This window comes from Papio anubis, chromosome 9 (assembly GCF_008728515.1).
Source record: "Papio anubis isolate 15944 chromosome 9, Panubis1.0, whole genome shotgun sequence".
NCBI lineage: Eukaryota > Metazoa > Chordata > Mammalia > Primates > Cercopithecidae > Papio > Papio anubis.
The window spans coordinates 91029633-91045167 of NC_044984.1; the positions used below are offsets into that span (position 1 = coordinate 91029633).

At 35.0% G+C, this 15535-nt stretch overlaps 1 protein-coding gene across 3 annotated transcripts in view; it reads left to right on the forward strand.

Moving 5' to 3' along the window:
• The window catches only part of CFAP54 (cilia and flagella associated protein 54), a 370431-nt gene that overhangs the window by 128164 nt on the left and 226732 nt on the right, over nt 1-15535 (forward strand). For 2 of the 3 annotated variants that reach the window (XM_017946132.3, XM_021922810.2), the window contains 3 exons: nt 2940-3051; nt 3397-3497; nt 12552-12782. In XM_017946132.3, the coding sequence (XP_017801621.3) occupies nt 2940-3051; nt 3397-3497; nt 12552-12782 (444 nt within the window). The remainder of the gene's footprint in view (nt 1-2939; nt 3052-3396; nt 3498-12551; nt 12783-15535) is intronic. The other variant, XM_021922809.2, reaches the window with a different exon arrangement.

Below are 15535 nucleotides of genomic sequence, written 5' to 3' on the forward strand. Positions count from 1 at the left end.
TGGCTAATAGTATCTCTAGGCCATCAGTTTTTTCTCACACAAGGTTTTGGCTCTAGTTTGGTCATTTCCCGCTTGTTTCTAATTCTTCTGTGGTAACAAATGGAGCCATTTCTTGGAGTTTCCATTTGTATATGTGAAGAGGGAGTTCCTCAAATAAAAGCAGTAAACCTTAAAACTGTCCCTCCTATTCTCTAAGCCTGAATGATTCTCTTTGCTCCCAAATAAAATGATAGTGCTTCACACCAATTATGAGAGATGCCAAATTAATCCAACTTTTCTTTTGCCAACTGAGAGTGGGCTTTTCTTCACTGGGCATTGATCTGTCCATCCCATTTTAATAAAAGTAAACATCAGTAACATGAAACCTGGTTTTGAAATGGTAGCAAAAGAGAAGCATTCCCTTAAAAACAAACAGAAAGATATTCTTTCTAAAATAGGTACTTCATTTATTAGAACAGAAGCTTAGAGTGTATATGTGCTTCATACTTTCCAAAGATAAAAGAAGAAATTGCTTATATTAAATGAAACAGGCCATGATAATAACATAATTGTTCAGAATTAGAGTTCCATTAAATTTTTTTAAAAACAGCTAAAATTAGATGTTTAGGAGGGTTGAATAATGTTTTTGATTCCAAAGAAAAACAGAAGATACTTTCAGTGTGCAGGCAAATGTGGAGGGCTGGCTGTGGAAGTCTAACCTAAGAATAAGAGATATTCTGGAAGAGGAGTATAATATTATAATACTGTATTTATACTGTACTTTCCCCATGTTCGAATATGTTTAGATACATAAATACTGACTGTTATGTTACAACACCGCCTACAGCGTTCAGTATAGTAACATGCCGTACGGGTTTGTAGTCTCGGAGCTATAGGCTGTACTATATCACCTAGATGTGTAGCAGATGATACCATCTAGGTTTGCATAAGTACATTCGATGATGTTCACACAATGACAAAATTCCCTAACAAAGTATTTCTCAGAATGTATCCCTGCCACTAAGTGGCACATGACTGTATAAATAGTTAAAACAATGAACAAGTCCTCAGTAATGTTGACTTGCATAAAAATTTTAAAATCCTATTTATCACAATGAAAAGCGGTCAGTCAGAGCTCCACAGAGCAGTGAACAGATCAAGGAGTGGATGAGTTTAATTTATTCAATGGATGAAGGTTCTGCTGTGCTTGGAGGAGAATGCTGAGATGGTGGCAAAGACTGTAGTCTAAATGTGACCTCCTCTCCTTCCCGTCTCTTTCTGAAAGAACATAACAACCAGGTCAAGCACGCTGGTAGTGAGGGAGACAGAGAGGAGAGGCTGTAGAGAAGAGACCTAGCTGGTTGGAAATGGAAGGCAATCTTAGGCTTCAAGTTGTGGAGGATGGCTCCCCAAGTCCCTTACGATCATTGATCAAAAGCTTCTAATTTAGGCAGCAAAACTTTTGCCCAAGTGATTGTCAACTAACTGGGTGATTAGAATTGTTACAGCTGAACTGGGGTTCCAGACAACCATGGGCTTAGGATCATCTTCATCAAAACTGGAGCGAAGGGGCCAAGATGGATTTGGGTCAAGTTCCAACCCCTGGAACTAGCTATCCAGGCTCACCCCGTCATTTCATTAGCCTTGCATTAATAAGACCCTGTATTTTATTCAAGTTTTGGGATCCCATTTATCATGTTAAGCAGTTTTGCTGTACCTGGCTAGTGCTTATGAAGAAATATAAATTTTAAAAAAATAGAAATTTCAGGAAAAATAGGCAAGTATCAATAAAGGGACAGTGAGAGACTATAGTATTGGGAAAAGATCAGCTCAGTTCCTGTTGGTATTCAGAGGGCAGCAGTGGCTGGGAGCTTGCAAAAGATAGAACCAAAGAGATTGAAATCTGTTGGAAGCAAGGAAGCTTGTCTGGGATTACTTTTACAGTATTCTCCGAGTTATAAGGGAAGAAGTGTCCATGGTTATTTTATTTTCAATCCAGTTCTGTTCCATCTACATCATGCCTTCAACTCCTCTTTTTCCCTGTAGAAGGCCCTATGGGAGTTTTTATTATATGATTATAACATACAGCATATTCTCTGTTATGCATTGTATAATGCATTTTTTGTTTTTTTTTGAGACGGAGTCTTGCTGTGTTGCCCAGGGTTGAGTGCAGTGGCGCTGTCTCGGGTCACTGTAAGCTCCGCCTCCCGAGTTCATGGCATTCTCCTGCCTCAGCCTGTCGAGTAGCTGGGACTACAGGCACCCGCCACCACGCCCAGCTAATTTGTTGTTGTTGTTGTTGTTGTATTTTTAGTAGAGACGGGGTTTCACTGTGTTAGCCAGGATGGTCTCGATCTCCTGACCTCATGATCCACCCGCCTTGGCCTCCCAAAGTGCTGGGATTACAGGCATGAGCCACTGCGGCCTTCCTATACATTGTATAATACATTTTAAAACTTATTTATTTAGTCTCCTGTAAATAGGCATTTAAATTCTTTCTAATTTTTTATTATTATAAACAGTGCTGCAAAGGACAGGACATTCTTATACGTATGTCCTTATGCATATGTGAGAGTTTCTGTAAATATACAGGGCTGTAGTTGCCAAGATATGAACATTTTAACTTTACTAAGTTATTGCTTAGTTAAGTTATTTAGTTAAGATATTGCTTAGTTAAGATATTGCTAAGTTGCTCTTAAACTTTTATCAATGTGAAAAGTTTCTGTTATTCAACATCTTCACTGACAGTCACATTTTGTGATATGATTTACACTTGGCTATTTTGAGAGACCGACTATTTCATGCTGAACAGAGATATCACAGTCTAATTTATGCATAGGACACAAGCAGTTTTGGATATTCTTGCATAATTTCAGTGAAAACTTTAAAGACATATTACTTTGGGGGTAGTTCTGCACATTTTTGCAGGTCTTTTTGACTGACTTTATCTTTTTTATTAGGAGGAATGAGTCTCTACTTGGACTAATAAAAGTGAAATATAAGGAGAGTACTTTGAGTAAAAAAGTAAACAAATATTTAAAGTTCAAAGCTGCAGTAATGGAAATTGGAAAAGTAAGTTTCGTATGAGTTTTGAATTTTAGGTAATGAAATTGAGAGATTCATGTATTTAGAGATGATTGGCTACATTTAAACTCATTATAATATGAAACAGAAGGATATACTAACAAGCATAATTTTATAATTACACAGTACAACTTTTAGATTAACATGTAGATATTGTTATAATCAGAGTTTTTTGTCTACAGGGGTATTTCTGTTGCCTTTGATAATAATTTTAGTTGAGGGTATGAACTACTGTATTTCAATGTCAAGAGATAAGCATTAGAGTATGAATAAATTATACTACTGTGTTTAAAGTTTGAATTTAACTTGTAAAATTTTATCTCCTCTATTAAGGGTGCAGAAATGTCACAAAGAGTAAGAAGTAAAAAAAAGGAAACTCTAAGAGATTTCATTTTAAAAAATCCAGCTATTTCTGAAATGGTGGCACATGAAAGGTATTAACTAATTAATTAATTCAATAAAAGTTTACTTGAGGGTAACTGTGTTGGGCATTATTTTGGGTACTAGGGATACACTGGTGGATCAGACGGGTGAAATCGTTGCCTTCGAGGAACTTACATACTAATGAAAAAAGCATAGTAAACAAGTAAACACCTAAATAAACAAGACAGTTAAAAATGTTGATAAATGTTATAAAGTGAATGAAATAATATAGAATATTTGGCTTGACGTGAAGGTGGTGGTGGCAATAGTTTAGATAGGGTGGTTAGGAGAACAAATTGGTAAATTATCAGTGAACCTAAAGTTCTTGATGACAAAATATGGCAAAATGTTTAGTTTCTATTTTTATAAGTATACATGTATAAGAATTTTTTATTTATACATTATATATCTTACCTTCATGATCTAATGTTTTTCTATACCTGTTTAGTGATTTTGATTTTAATTTACACAACATAGATATTAATAGAACCAATTCTGCTTTGTTTTTATTTGCATTTGCCTACTATCTCTTTGATTATTCCTTCATTTTCTTTATTTAAATTATGACATATGGGTATAAAAAATAATATAACAACTATGCCATTTAACATGTAAAACCTTTCAAACACAGTTGAAATCCCCATGTACCCATCCTGGTATGCATTTCTGTTTTCCTCTGTTCTGGAAATAATTCCCCAAATTTCGTTATTATTATGCTGATGAGTGAATTCGTATGTCAACCACATATATATATATAAGCCCCAAATAATGCATGCTATAATTTTTTCTGATTTGCTTTGGAAATTTGCTTTTTTTCTCTCAATATTATGTTTGTGATTTTTTGAAATGTCACCTATACATAAGTCCACTTTCTTAATTTCACTGCTGAATGATATTTCATTATATACTAAATAAATATCGTATAATAAATTATATAGTAATAGTATAATGCATTGTGTTTATTGTATGCATATTTCTGTATGCATAATACATACACATAAATATGAATAACACACATAATTTAATATGCATAATATAAATAATATATATTTATTATGCATATATTATATAATATATATTATACATTGTATAATAAATGTTTTAAATGATTTATTCAGTCTCCCATAAATAAACATTGAAATTCTAACTTTTCACTGTTGTAAACAATGTTACAAAGGACATTCTTGTATATATCTCCTTATGTATGTGTGAGAGTTTCTGTAGGGTAAATACATAGGGTTGTGGTTTTCAAGATATGAACATTTTAGCATTACTAGATATTGCTAAGTTGCTCTTAAATTTTTATCAATGTTGTGAAAATTTTCCATTATTCAAGGTCTTCACCAATGCTTGATTTTATTATCACATTTTTGTGGAACTATGTGGTATGAAATTTTGCCTCGTTGTTGTTTCAATTTTCATTTATTTGATTCCTAAGGTTAGGCATCTTTTCATGTTTTTATTTGGCTCAATGGTTTTTCTAGTCTCAGGACTGCTTGTTTGTATTCTTTGCACATTTAAAAACTTTTGTTTTCTTCTTTAGTTTTATAAGTTTGGATGCTAATGCTTCTCCCAGTTTGTGGCTCATCAGTTCACATTTTAAAGTTCTTTAATAATTAATTCAAAAGTTTTAATTCTTAATGGAGTCAAATATATCAATGTTTCCCTTTATTGTTTTGGAAATTCTTTCCTAATCTGGGGTAGTAAAGATATTCTCTTTGTGAATTTAAAGTTTTGATTTTCATATTTAGGAATTTCATTAATTTGTTTTCGTATATGGTGAGAAGATGAGTCCCCTTCACTCTCTTTTTTTTAGTTTTGTAACCGGTATTCAGTTGACCAGCACAGTTTATTGAGTAGTCTATTCTATTGTCACTGTTAACTTTATCACTTAGCAAGTTTTCATATATGTAGCTTTGGGATCTCTTCTCTGTTTGATTAGTCTATTAACTTATTCCTGAGTCAATATCAAACCATTGTAATTACTCTAGCTTTAAATTGAGTTTTGCTGTCTGAGGAACAAGTTTCTCCAGAATATTCTTTTCCTTCATGCAAGTCTTGGGTATTATTCCACAAAATGGAATGATTTTTTGATTAATACAAAAAACTCTACTATGATTTTGATAAAGATAGAATTGAATGTATATATTGGTATAGGAAGGTTTTTAAAAATTATTTATTCATTTTTTTTACACTGTTGTGTTTTTCTATTAGTAGACAGGTCACTTTCTTAGGTCTTTAATACCTTTCAATAAATTTCTATGATTTTCTCCATAACCATGTTATATATCTTTTGTTAGATACATCAAGGAACTGTTTTTTGATATTAGTGTAAATGCTATTTTAAAATTACATTTTTGAATTTTTCTATTCTTTGTATAGGTGTATAATTGATTTTTTTGCATACTGATCTTCTAAACAACTTGATAATTTATTTGTAGATACAGTTTTTTTTGTGTGTGTGGACAGTCATAATCTGAAGAGAGAATGTTTTGCTTATTCCTTTCTAATGCTCCAGCCTCTTCTTTCCTTTTCATATTTAGCCTACAGGCTAGGACTTAGAGTTTAATCAGGGAAAGCGTTTGTGGATTGTGGACATCCTTGTTGTAAGATGCGTATTTAAAACTTTTTAATTTCCAGATAATTATAGATTCATGTGCAGTTATAAGAAATAATACAGAGAGATACCATATACCCTTCATCCAGTTTCTAATGATAGCTGTACAACTATAGTACAATATCACAACCAGGAAATTGACATTGATATAATCCACTGACCTTATTTGGATTACAGCAAGTTTGCATGCACATGTGTGTGTGTTTGTGTGTCTGTGTGTGTATTCTATGCAATCTGTAGAATTTGTATGACCACTACAGTATGTAACCTTTTGAGATTGACTTTTTGTGTCACTTAGCATAATTCCCTTAAGAGTCACCCAAGTTGTGTGTATCCAAGAATTCACTTATTATTGCTTAGTAGTATTCCATGGCATTAATGTTCCGTATTTTACCACCATTTACCTATTGAATAGCATTTAGATTGTTGATTGTTTCCAACCCAATAGCATTTGACTATTAGGAATAATACTGTGATGAGCATTCATGTGCAGTTTTTACATAAACATAAATCTTCATTTTTCTGTGATAAATACCCAAGAGTGCAATTGCTTGGTCGAATGGTAAGCATGTTTAATTTTGTAAGACATCCTCCACTCTTTTGCAGACTGGCTCCTCATTTTTACATTCCCATCAACAGTATATGAATGATCTAGTTTCTACTCATGCTTTCCAGCATTGAGTATTATTACGTTTTTTAAAATTTTAGCTATTAAAATAGGTGCGTAGTGATATCTCATGGCCTTAATTTGCATTTCTCTAATGGCTAATGATAGTGAACATCTTTTTTTTTTTTTTTTTTTTTTTTGAGATGGAGTCCTGCTCTGTCGCCCAGACTGGAGTGCAGTGATGCAATCTCGGCTCACTGCAACCTCTGCCCCCCTGGTTCAAGTGATTCTCCTGTCTCAGCTTCCTGAGTAGATGGGATTACAGGCATGTACCACCACCTCGTTTGACTAATTTTTGTGTTTTTAGTAGAGACAGGGTTTCACCATGTTGATCAGGCTGGTCTTGAACTCCTGACCTTGTGATCCACCCACCTCAGCCTCCCAAAGTGTTGGGATTACAGGCGTGAGCCACTGTGCCCAGCTGAACATCTTTTGATATGGTTACTTGCCATCTATCTATCCTCTTTAATGAAATGTCTGTTTATGTCTTTTGCTCATTTTCTAATTGGACTGTTTTTATTGTTCTGTTGAATTTTGAGAGTTCTTTATATATTCTAGATACAAGGCCTTTGTTGCATATGTTATTGGCAAAACTTTTTCCCAGTATGTAGCTTGTCTTCTCATCCTCTTCACAGAATCTTTTGCAGAGCACAATTTTTAAATCTTGATGAGGTCCAACTTATCAATTTTTCCTTTAATGGGTTGTGCTTTTGGTGGCAAACCTCAAAACTTTTTGCCTAATCGTAGGTCCTTTTTTTCCCCTGCTAAGTTTTATAGTTTCATGTTTTCCATTTAAGTTGTGATTCATTTTGAGTTGATTTTTTGCATAAGATGTGAGGTTTAGATTGAACTTCATGTTTTTACCTGCGGATATCTAATTGTTCCAATGTCATTTCTTGAAAAGACTATCCTTCCTCCATTGAATCACTTTTGTACCTTTGTAAAAAATCAGCTGGACATATTTGTGCAGATCTATTTCTGAGTTCTGTATTCTGTTCCATTGATCTATGTGCCTCCCTCTGCCAATACCACATTCTCTTTCTTGATTACTGTAGTTATAGAGTAAACCTGAAAATCAAGTAGAGTGATTCTTTCCACTTTATTTTTTTTACAAAATTGTTTTAGCTACTCTAGGATCTGTACCATTTCATATACATTTTAGAATAAGCTTGTCTATAACATGAATTTAAAGATCTATTTCTTGTACCATTTCATATACATTTTAGAATAAACTTGTCTGTAATATGAATTTTAAAAATATATTTATTATTTCCCTTCTAAGTACTATATTTGCTTTGGGGTTCGGGATGAAATCCTTTATCACATTTTGGAAACTGTCATCCATTTTTTATTTTCTAAGAGTTTTGTTATAAATTATGTTGAATTTTGTTTAATATTTCTTTTTCATTGATTTTTTTCTTTAATATGATCATGCAACAAACTGCATTATTACGTAAATGTTCAAGGATGCGTAGTATCTTTTTGCTGATACCACTTCTGACACAAACCATATGGTGTTTTCCAGCACCAACCAATTCTCCAGCACCAACCGGGCAGCCCCATATGCACTTCATGTAATTTCTCCTTAGGATAACATCCTGCATAATTATCGTATGAAAAGACAATTTAATGCTGACACTGTCGACACAGAGTTAGCAGCACATCCCACAAGTTAAAGGGCTTGGTTCCACAACACTGCCACCACTTCAGAGGCCAGTCACAAATGTGATCCCAGGATACCCACACTTCTGCCTAGCTGACTATAAATTCAGAGATTCCCTCCTCGGGTTCGAAAATTTGCTATAATAGCTCACAAAACTCAGAAAAACACCTTACATGTTTACTAGCTTAATGTAAAAGATACAAATGAACAGCCAGGTCAGGAGGTACATACCAACGGCAAAGTCCAGACGGGTCCTGAGCACAGGAGCTTCTGTCCCTGTAGAGTTGGGGGCACCACCCTCCTAGCTTGTGGTTGTACCTACCTGGAAGCACCCTGAACCTCCTAGTTCAAGAGTTTTCATAGCCTGGCTTGCAGCCACCCTCCCCTCCAGGCAGTGGGAGGGGTGGGGCTGAAAGGTCTCACCCTCTAATCATGTGTTTAGTGATGATTAAGATAACCTCTATCCTGAGCCTAGCTAGAGGCTCTACCCTGAGTCGTCTCCTAAGCATAGACTTACGTATGTTCCACAGGGACTTTCTGTGAGTAACACATTTCTTTCACTCTGGAAATTCCAAGGGTTTTAAGATCTCTGTGCCAGAAACCAGGGGACAGGTACCAGATATGTGTTTGTAGTATACCACACCATACCTGCACATTTTTACCAACGGATTCAATTTCTTTGAGATTACTATGTCTCTTTGAGTCTGTAATCTTTTTTTTATACTATTGGCTCTAAAGCAAGTCTCAAGAAATTTCAAGTAATTGGAATCATGTGAACCGTATTTTATTTCAATGCAATTAAGATAGAAACCAGTTTTTGAAAAGTTAACCAAAAAGATTCTATACATTTAAAAACCTGAAGGAGAAACAGAGAAATAATTAATGAGGAAAGATTGAAATTACATTCACGTGTTGCATAACATTTTGATCAATGATGGACTGCATGTACACTGGTGGTCCTATACAATTATAAAATCATATTTTCACTGTACCTATTCTATGTTTAGATGTACAAATACCATCATGTCATAATTGCCTACAGTGTTTATTATCCTAATCTGCTATAGAGGTTTGTAGCCTAGGTATGTAGTAGGCTATACCATTTAGGTTTGTGTAAGAACACCCTATGATGTTCAAACAACAATAAAATCACCTAACAACACATTTCTCAGAATGTATCCCTGTCATGAAGTGACACACACTGTACAATGGTAATTTTAAAACAAAGAACTTGCTAGAAGTATGGTTGGGATTGCTTTGAATCCAGAAAACATGAACATTTAAGTTTTCTTCTAGCCATCTTTTAGCTGCATCATTTTATATATACATATATATGTGTGTATATATGTGTGTGTGTATATCTACCTACCTATCTGTCTGTCTGTCTGTCTGTCTATCTATCTATCTATCTATCTATCTATCTATCTATCTATCTATTTATTTTTTGGTCACCCAGGCTGGAGTTCAGTGCTACCATCATAGCTCACTGCAGCCTCAAAATCCTGGGCTTAAGCAATCCTCCTACTTCAGTCTCCTGAGTAGCTAGGACTACAGGCATGTACCACCACGGCTGGCTAAATTTTATTTTTTAGTTGTAGAGACAGGGCCTTGCTATGTTGCCCAGACTGATCTTGAACTCCTGAGCCCAAGTGATCCTTCTGCCTTAGCCTCTCAAAGTGCTGGGATTACAGGCATGAGCCACTGCACCTGTCCTGCATCCTACAATTTTTTACTAAAAGTGTTTTCATTCTCATTTAGTTCTATATGTTTTTAAATTATCTTTGTAATTTCTGCTTCCTGTGAATAGATCTTACATATCTTTGCTTTGATTAATTTCTAGGTATGTTTTTGAAGTTACTGGGAATGATTCTTTTAGAACTCTTTGTTTATTGACGATATGTAGAAATAGAGTTATTTTTGTATATTGACTTTCCAATCCTTTTCCCCTTTTCCTTTTTCTTCCTTATTATTCTGGCTAATCCCATCAATACAATGCTAAAACAAAAGTGATGTTAGTGGGTATATTTGTCTGATTCCCATTTCATAGGGAACACTTTCATATTTTCAACATTTTAGCATTGAGAATGGTATTTGTGGTAGGTTTTGTTCTGTGGATATTCTTTATCAAATTAACATTATTCTTTATTTTGATTCTCAAATTGCTCTAGATTTGGCTAGCTCTTCAGTTTTTGACATGTTTCCATCATTTCATTGAGCTACTTCTTACCGCAAGATGTTCGTCTTATACACACCTTGTACAGCCCTGGAGTCAAGTGATTTCTTTTAGTGAGAAGTGGTATTTAGAATCTAAGTTGTGAGGGCTACTAATGTGTCTTTGCTTCCAGTTCCTCTTGATAGACTGAGCTAGGAAATATATTTGTTCAGGTAAATTTATCTATCTAAATCTATCAATCATCTGTCTAAACATATCTATCTAAATATAGCATTCTCTGTCTCTGTCTCTCTCTCTATATATATATGTATCTAAAACCATAAATTCATTCTAATACCTGGAATTCCATTTCAAAACCACAGGATACTTTCCAGAGTTTTCTCTTTTTCTAATTGTAACTCTTTTCCCTAATGGTGAGAATCCTGGTTCTGCTAATGTCAATATGCTAGCTCATTTCCTTAAGCTAGAATGTATAGAAGGTAGTTTCAGGATTCCTAAATATTTTTTAATTCAGGTGTTTATCTGCTTCCTCTTGTGGCTTCACATCACTGAGCATTTGTGCTGATTGTCCTTGTGGAGCTCCCTCTCTGTGGGTGTACTCAGACCTGTTGCTCATGGAGACACAAATCAGGTTATTGGAGCACCTGAATGTTAAGAACTGTTCAGATGATAGAGGAAAAGCATTCTGTATCCTCTGTGGGCTGGCTGTGAATTCCATTCCGAGCCACTTGGAGTCTGTCATTCCCTTGCCAAGATACCTGGAGGAAGCCTATCCTGTCGCTGATCTCCCTGAACTATCACACTCTCCGTAGCAAGGAAGTTGCAACCGACTGTTGACTCATCTTGGCCTTTTGAGGAGAATTGATCTACTCACATGGGGACAAGATTGATTTTCATTTTGGAAATTATATTTTTAACTTTCAGGATCAGCTATTAAAAAGATTCACGTTTATTGGGAAACCAAATAACATCACTAAAACCAACTAAACAATGACAAAAAGCCCTAAAATCTTGGATTAAAAGCAAATCATCAATAAACTAAAAAATATTTAGAACTGAGTGATAATGTAAACACTACACAATAAAAGAAAGCTGTCCTCCTTCCTTTCTTCAAATGTTTCCTCCTCTGTTTCAACATCTGCCTGCCTTCCTCCTATCCATCTTTCTTTTCTTCTTGTATGTGTGTGTGTATTGATTTAGATTCTGAACAATATATAAGTGAACAACATAAATCAAGTGGAATGGTGCGGACCAATGGGTTAGCAACATTGCTAACAGAACAAAAAAATTGAAAATATGCTTGGAACGATATGTTCTATAAACAACTATACATGCAAATAGTTGGACTACTTTAAGTTTTGATAGGATGATTTTTAAAAAATGAATATATATTATACTTGAAATCCAAACTATTAGCTAAAATTTGAGTATATTTTTTTCTGGAGTGTATTGAATATGCAGTTATGAAGTCATCTCATCTATATTCAACTGATGTTTTATTTCCTCTAGAGTTTAACTAATGTTAGACAAAATTTTGCTACATTGTTTCTTCCTCAAGGACCAATACAGAGAAATGATTTTCTTGTTTAATATTGAATTTAGTTGATGAATGTGAACATCATATCCTAATTTTGTTGTCTAATTCTCAGTGGCCTTTTGGTTATGAAAAAGAAAAGCTCTGTTTGGTTTGAGCTGAGGACACAGACTTCAGCGAGGGTTGAAGACAATACATGGTGTCTTTGTCCCTGGTGCTTATCTCTGTACCTTTTTTTAACCACCCTGGTTCATATTTTTAGCACTGCAGAAATGATAAATAAGCCAGAAACATTTGCATAAGGGCAGTCAAGTGACTTCTTGATGTATTCTTTCTAAATTGGAATGATTCTTCTTTATTAAATATCTGAAAGTTTTTGTGTGATTTCAACACTTCTTTCTCCCTTGGCAGAAATAGGAGAACCAGTGTTAGGAAAGCAGCACAACGATACCTGATAGATTACTTGAATCCTCTAATATTAGGTTATGTTAAAAGAAAGAGGTTCCATCGTGTATCACTTGAAGAGATGCCCTGGAGAGCTCAGATGAACCTGTATCTAGCAGGTGCACACTTTAACCTGGTTTTACAAAAGCTAGGGGAGCGTACGAAGATGAAATTTGGCTCTTCACATATGATGGTCAGGTATAGTATATTATTGATGAAAAATACTGTTTTAGTTTCATGAACATGGATTGTATTTGTATGTTCAGAGCTCCAATGGTGCTAACAACTTGAGGTTTACAGAGTACTTCTCATCTTTATACTGGCTGTATTAGTTTGTTTTCACACTGCTGTAAAGAACTTCCCGAGACTGATAATTTATAAAGGAAGGAGGTTTAGTTTGACTCACAGTTCCATTGGGGAGGCCTCAGGAAATTTATAATCATGGTGGAAGGGGAAGCAAACACGTCCTCCTACACATGGTGGCAGGAGAGAGAAGTGCAAGCAGGGGAAATGCCAGTTGGTTTTAAAACCATCAGATCTTGTGAGACTCATTATCATGAGAACAGCATGGGGAAGACTGCCCCCATGACTCAATTACCTCCACCTCGTCCTGCCCTTGACACGTGGGGATTTTTACAATTCAAGGTGAGCTTTGGGTGGGGACAGAGAGCCAAACCGTATCACTGACCAGTGGTTTATTTATTAAGTTTTAATCTCAGAATCTTTCCCAATTACATGCTGGATATAAGTGATAATTTGATTACAGCTTGAATATGTTTGTTGATCTAGCTTTCAGTGCAAGGGTAAAATGTAATTCCAAGAGAAGTTTAATATGAATTATAGAATAAATGTAGATATTAGTAGGCATTAGTCAAATGTCTATTTTATAGAGGCATAGTTTAAGCCTCTATAAACAGAGGTCGTATTTACTCATCCAATGTCAATTTTCTATCATTTACTCAATAGACGTTTTTAAGCTCTTACTGAGTGTCTTTGGCTAAGTGCTGTGGGAGATAAAAATAGAAGATACATACATAATATGGAATACTTTGTAGCCATTAAAAGGATGATGTAAAGTCACACATTAAAAAAATAATACTTATTGAGTACCTATTAGATACAAGGCCCTGAGCTAGGTGCAATGGCTATACAAAGATGAACCAGATATACTAATTAGGGTCTGATAGGGTATGTCACAAATGCTCATGAATAGCTTGTAATGAATGGTAAAAGGGAAGTACAAATCCAATCTTCTTTATTATTGGAAGAAGGCTTTTCCTCTAGTTTGGAACTAGCAATACACGTTTCATAGGGAGGAGCCACTGGGCCTGGGTCTTGATGGATAGGCAAGGTTTAGAAATGTGCAGAGAAGGAAATAGTCATTCTCAATAGTTGGAAGAACATGAGTCAGAGCCCAGGTAGAAAACACAGGATGCGAACCCCAAATAGTCTGACCACAATCTAGGGTGTATGAAAGAGAGTGGTGTGGAATAGTTAGAAAAGGAGGCTGGGATTAGATCATGGTGGGTCTTAAATGTCTATTAAATCTGAGCATTATTTTACATACAGTAGAAGATTATTGAGGGTTTTTGAGCAAGGCCATGATAAAAATGTCTCTGGCAGCAACTTACCAAGTAGATTGGAGGAAGGAAAGACTGGAGACAAGACATGAATTAGATGGAATTTATTTCAGTAATCCAGTGAGGAAAAAATGCAGGTTGAAACTCACAATCAACTTGGTCCCAGTTTCTGTTTCTCCAGATTTTGGTTAAACTCACTACCAAACTGAACCTTTGCAAAAATGTCTCCAGATAGACCATTTTCCTATGTGGGCTAGACCAGACTGGCATTTAAGAAGCAGTTAGTTTGCCTGACTGACTTTGAAGGCATTTGGCAAACGAAGCCCTTCAGAGGGCAATGACAGGGAAAACAGTTCAGAACAGATGGGCTTCCTTACCCTTCTCTGAATTCTGAGAAGTCACTGGGCTCCCAATTGTACATGACCCTTCATGCATGATCACTTGGCAACACAATAACACAATGATCAAATTTGTGTCAGGATAACTTGGTGCTAACTTGGATTTTGTTAAATCTGTTAATATATACTCAGTATTTGTTATTATTTTATTTTCCATAAATTATTGGGGTACAGGTCGTATTTGATTACATGATCACTTGAGGAGTACTGCACCATATATGTTGTCTTTTAAACCTTACCCCCATCCCACTCTTCCCCCCAAGTCCCTAAAGTCCATTATATCATTCTTATGTCTTTGCATCCTCATAGCTTAGCTCCCACATACCAGTAAGAACATATGACAATAGTCTCCAATCTCATCCAGGTCATTGCAAATGTTATTAGTTCATTCCTTTTTATGGCTGAGTAGTGTTCCATCATATCTATCTATCTATCTATCTATCTATCTATCTATCTATCTATCTATCTATCTATCTATCTATCTATCTATCTATGTCTATCTATCTTCTATCTATCTATCTATCTATCTATCTATCTATCTATCTATCTATCTATCTATCTATCTATCTCTACTATCTATCTATCTATCTCTATCTCTATCTATCAATCTATCTGTCTGTCTGTCTGTCTATCTATCTATCTGTCTATCTCTCACAATCTCTTTATCCACTCGTTGATTGATGGACATTTGGGTCGGTTCCATGATTTTGCAATTGTGAATTGTGCTGCTATAAACATGCATGTGCAAGTTTCTTTTTTGAATAATGACTTATTTTCCTCTGGGTAGATAGCCAGTAGTGGGATTGCTGAATCAAATGGTAGTTCTACTTGAATCAGTGCTATTTCTTTTTTAAAATAAGGTCTAAGCGTTAAACAAACTTGCATCAAAAATAATGAATAATGAATATAAACTTTTTATTATTTTTGATGCAAGATTGTTTAATGCTTAGACCTTATTTTTAAAAAGAAACGA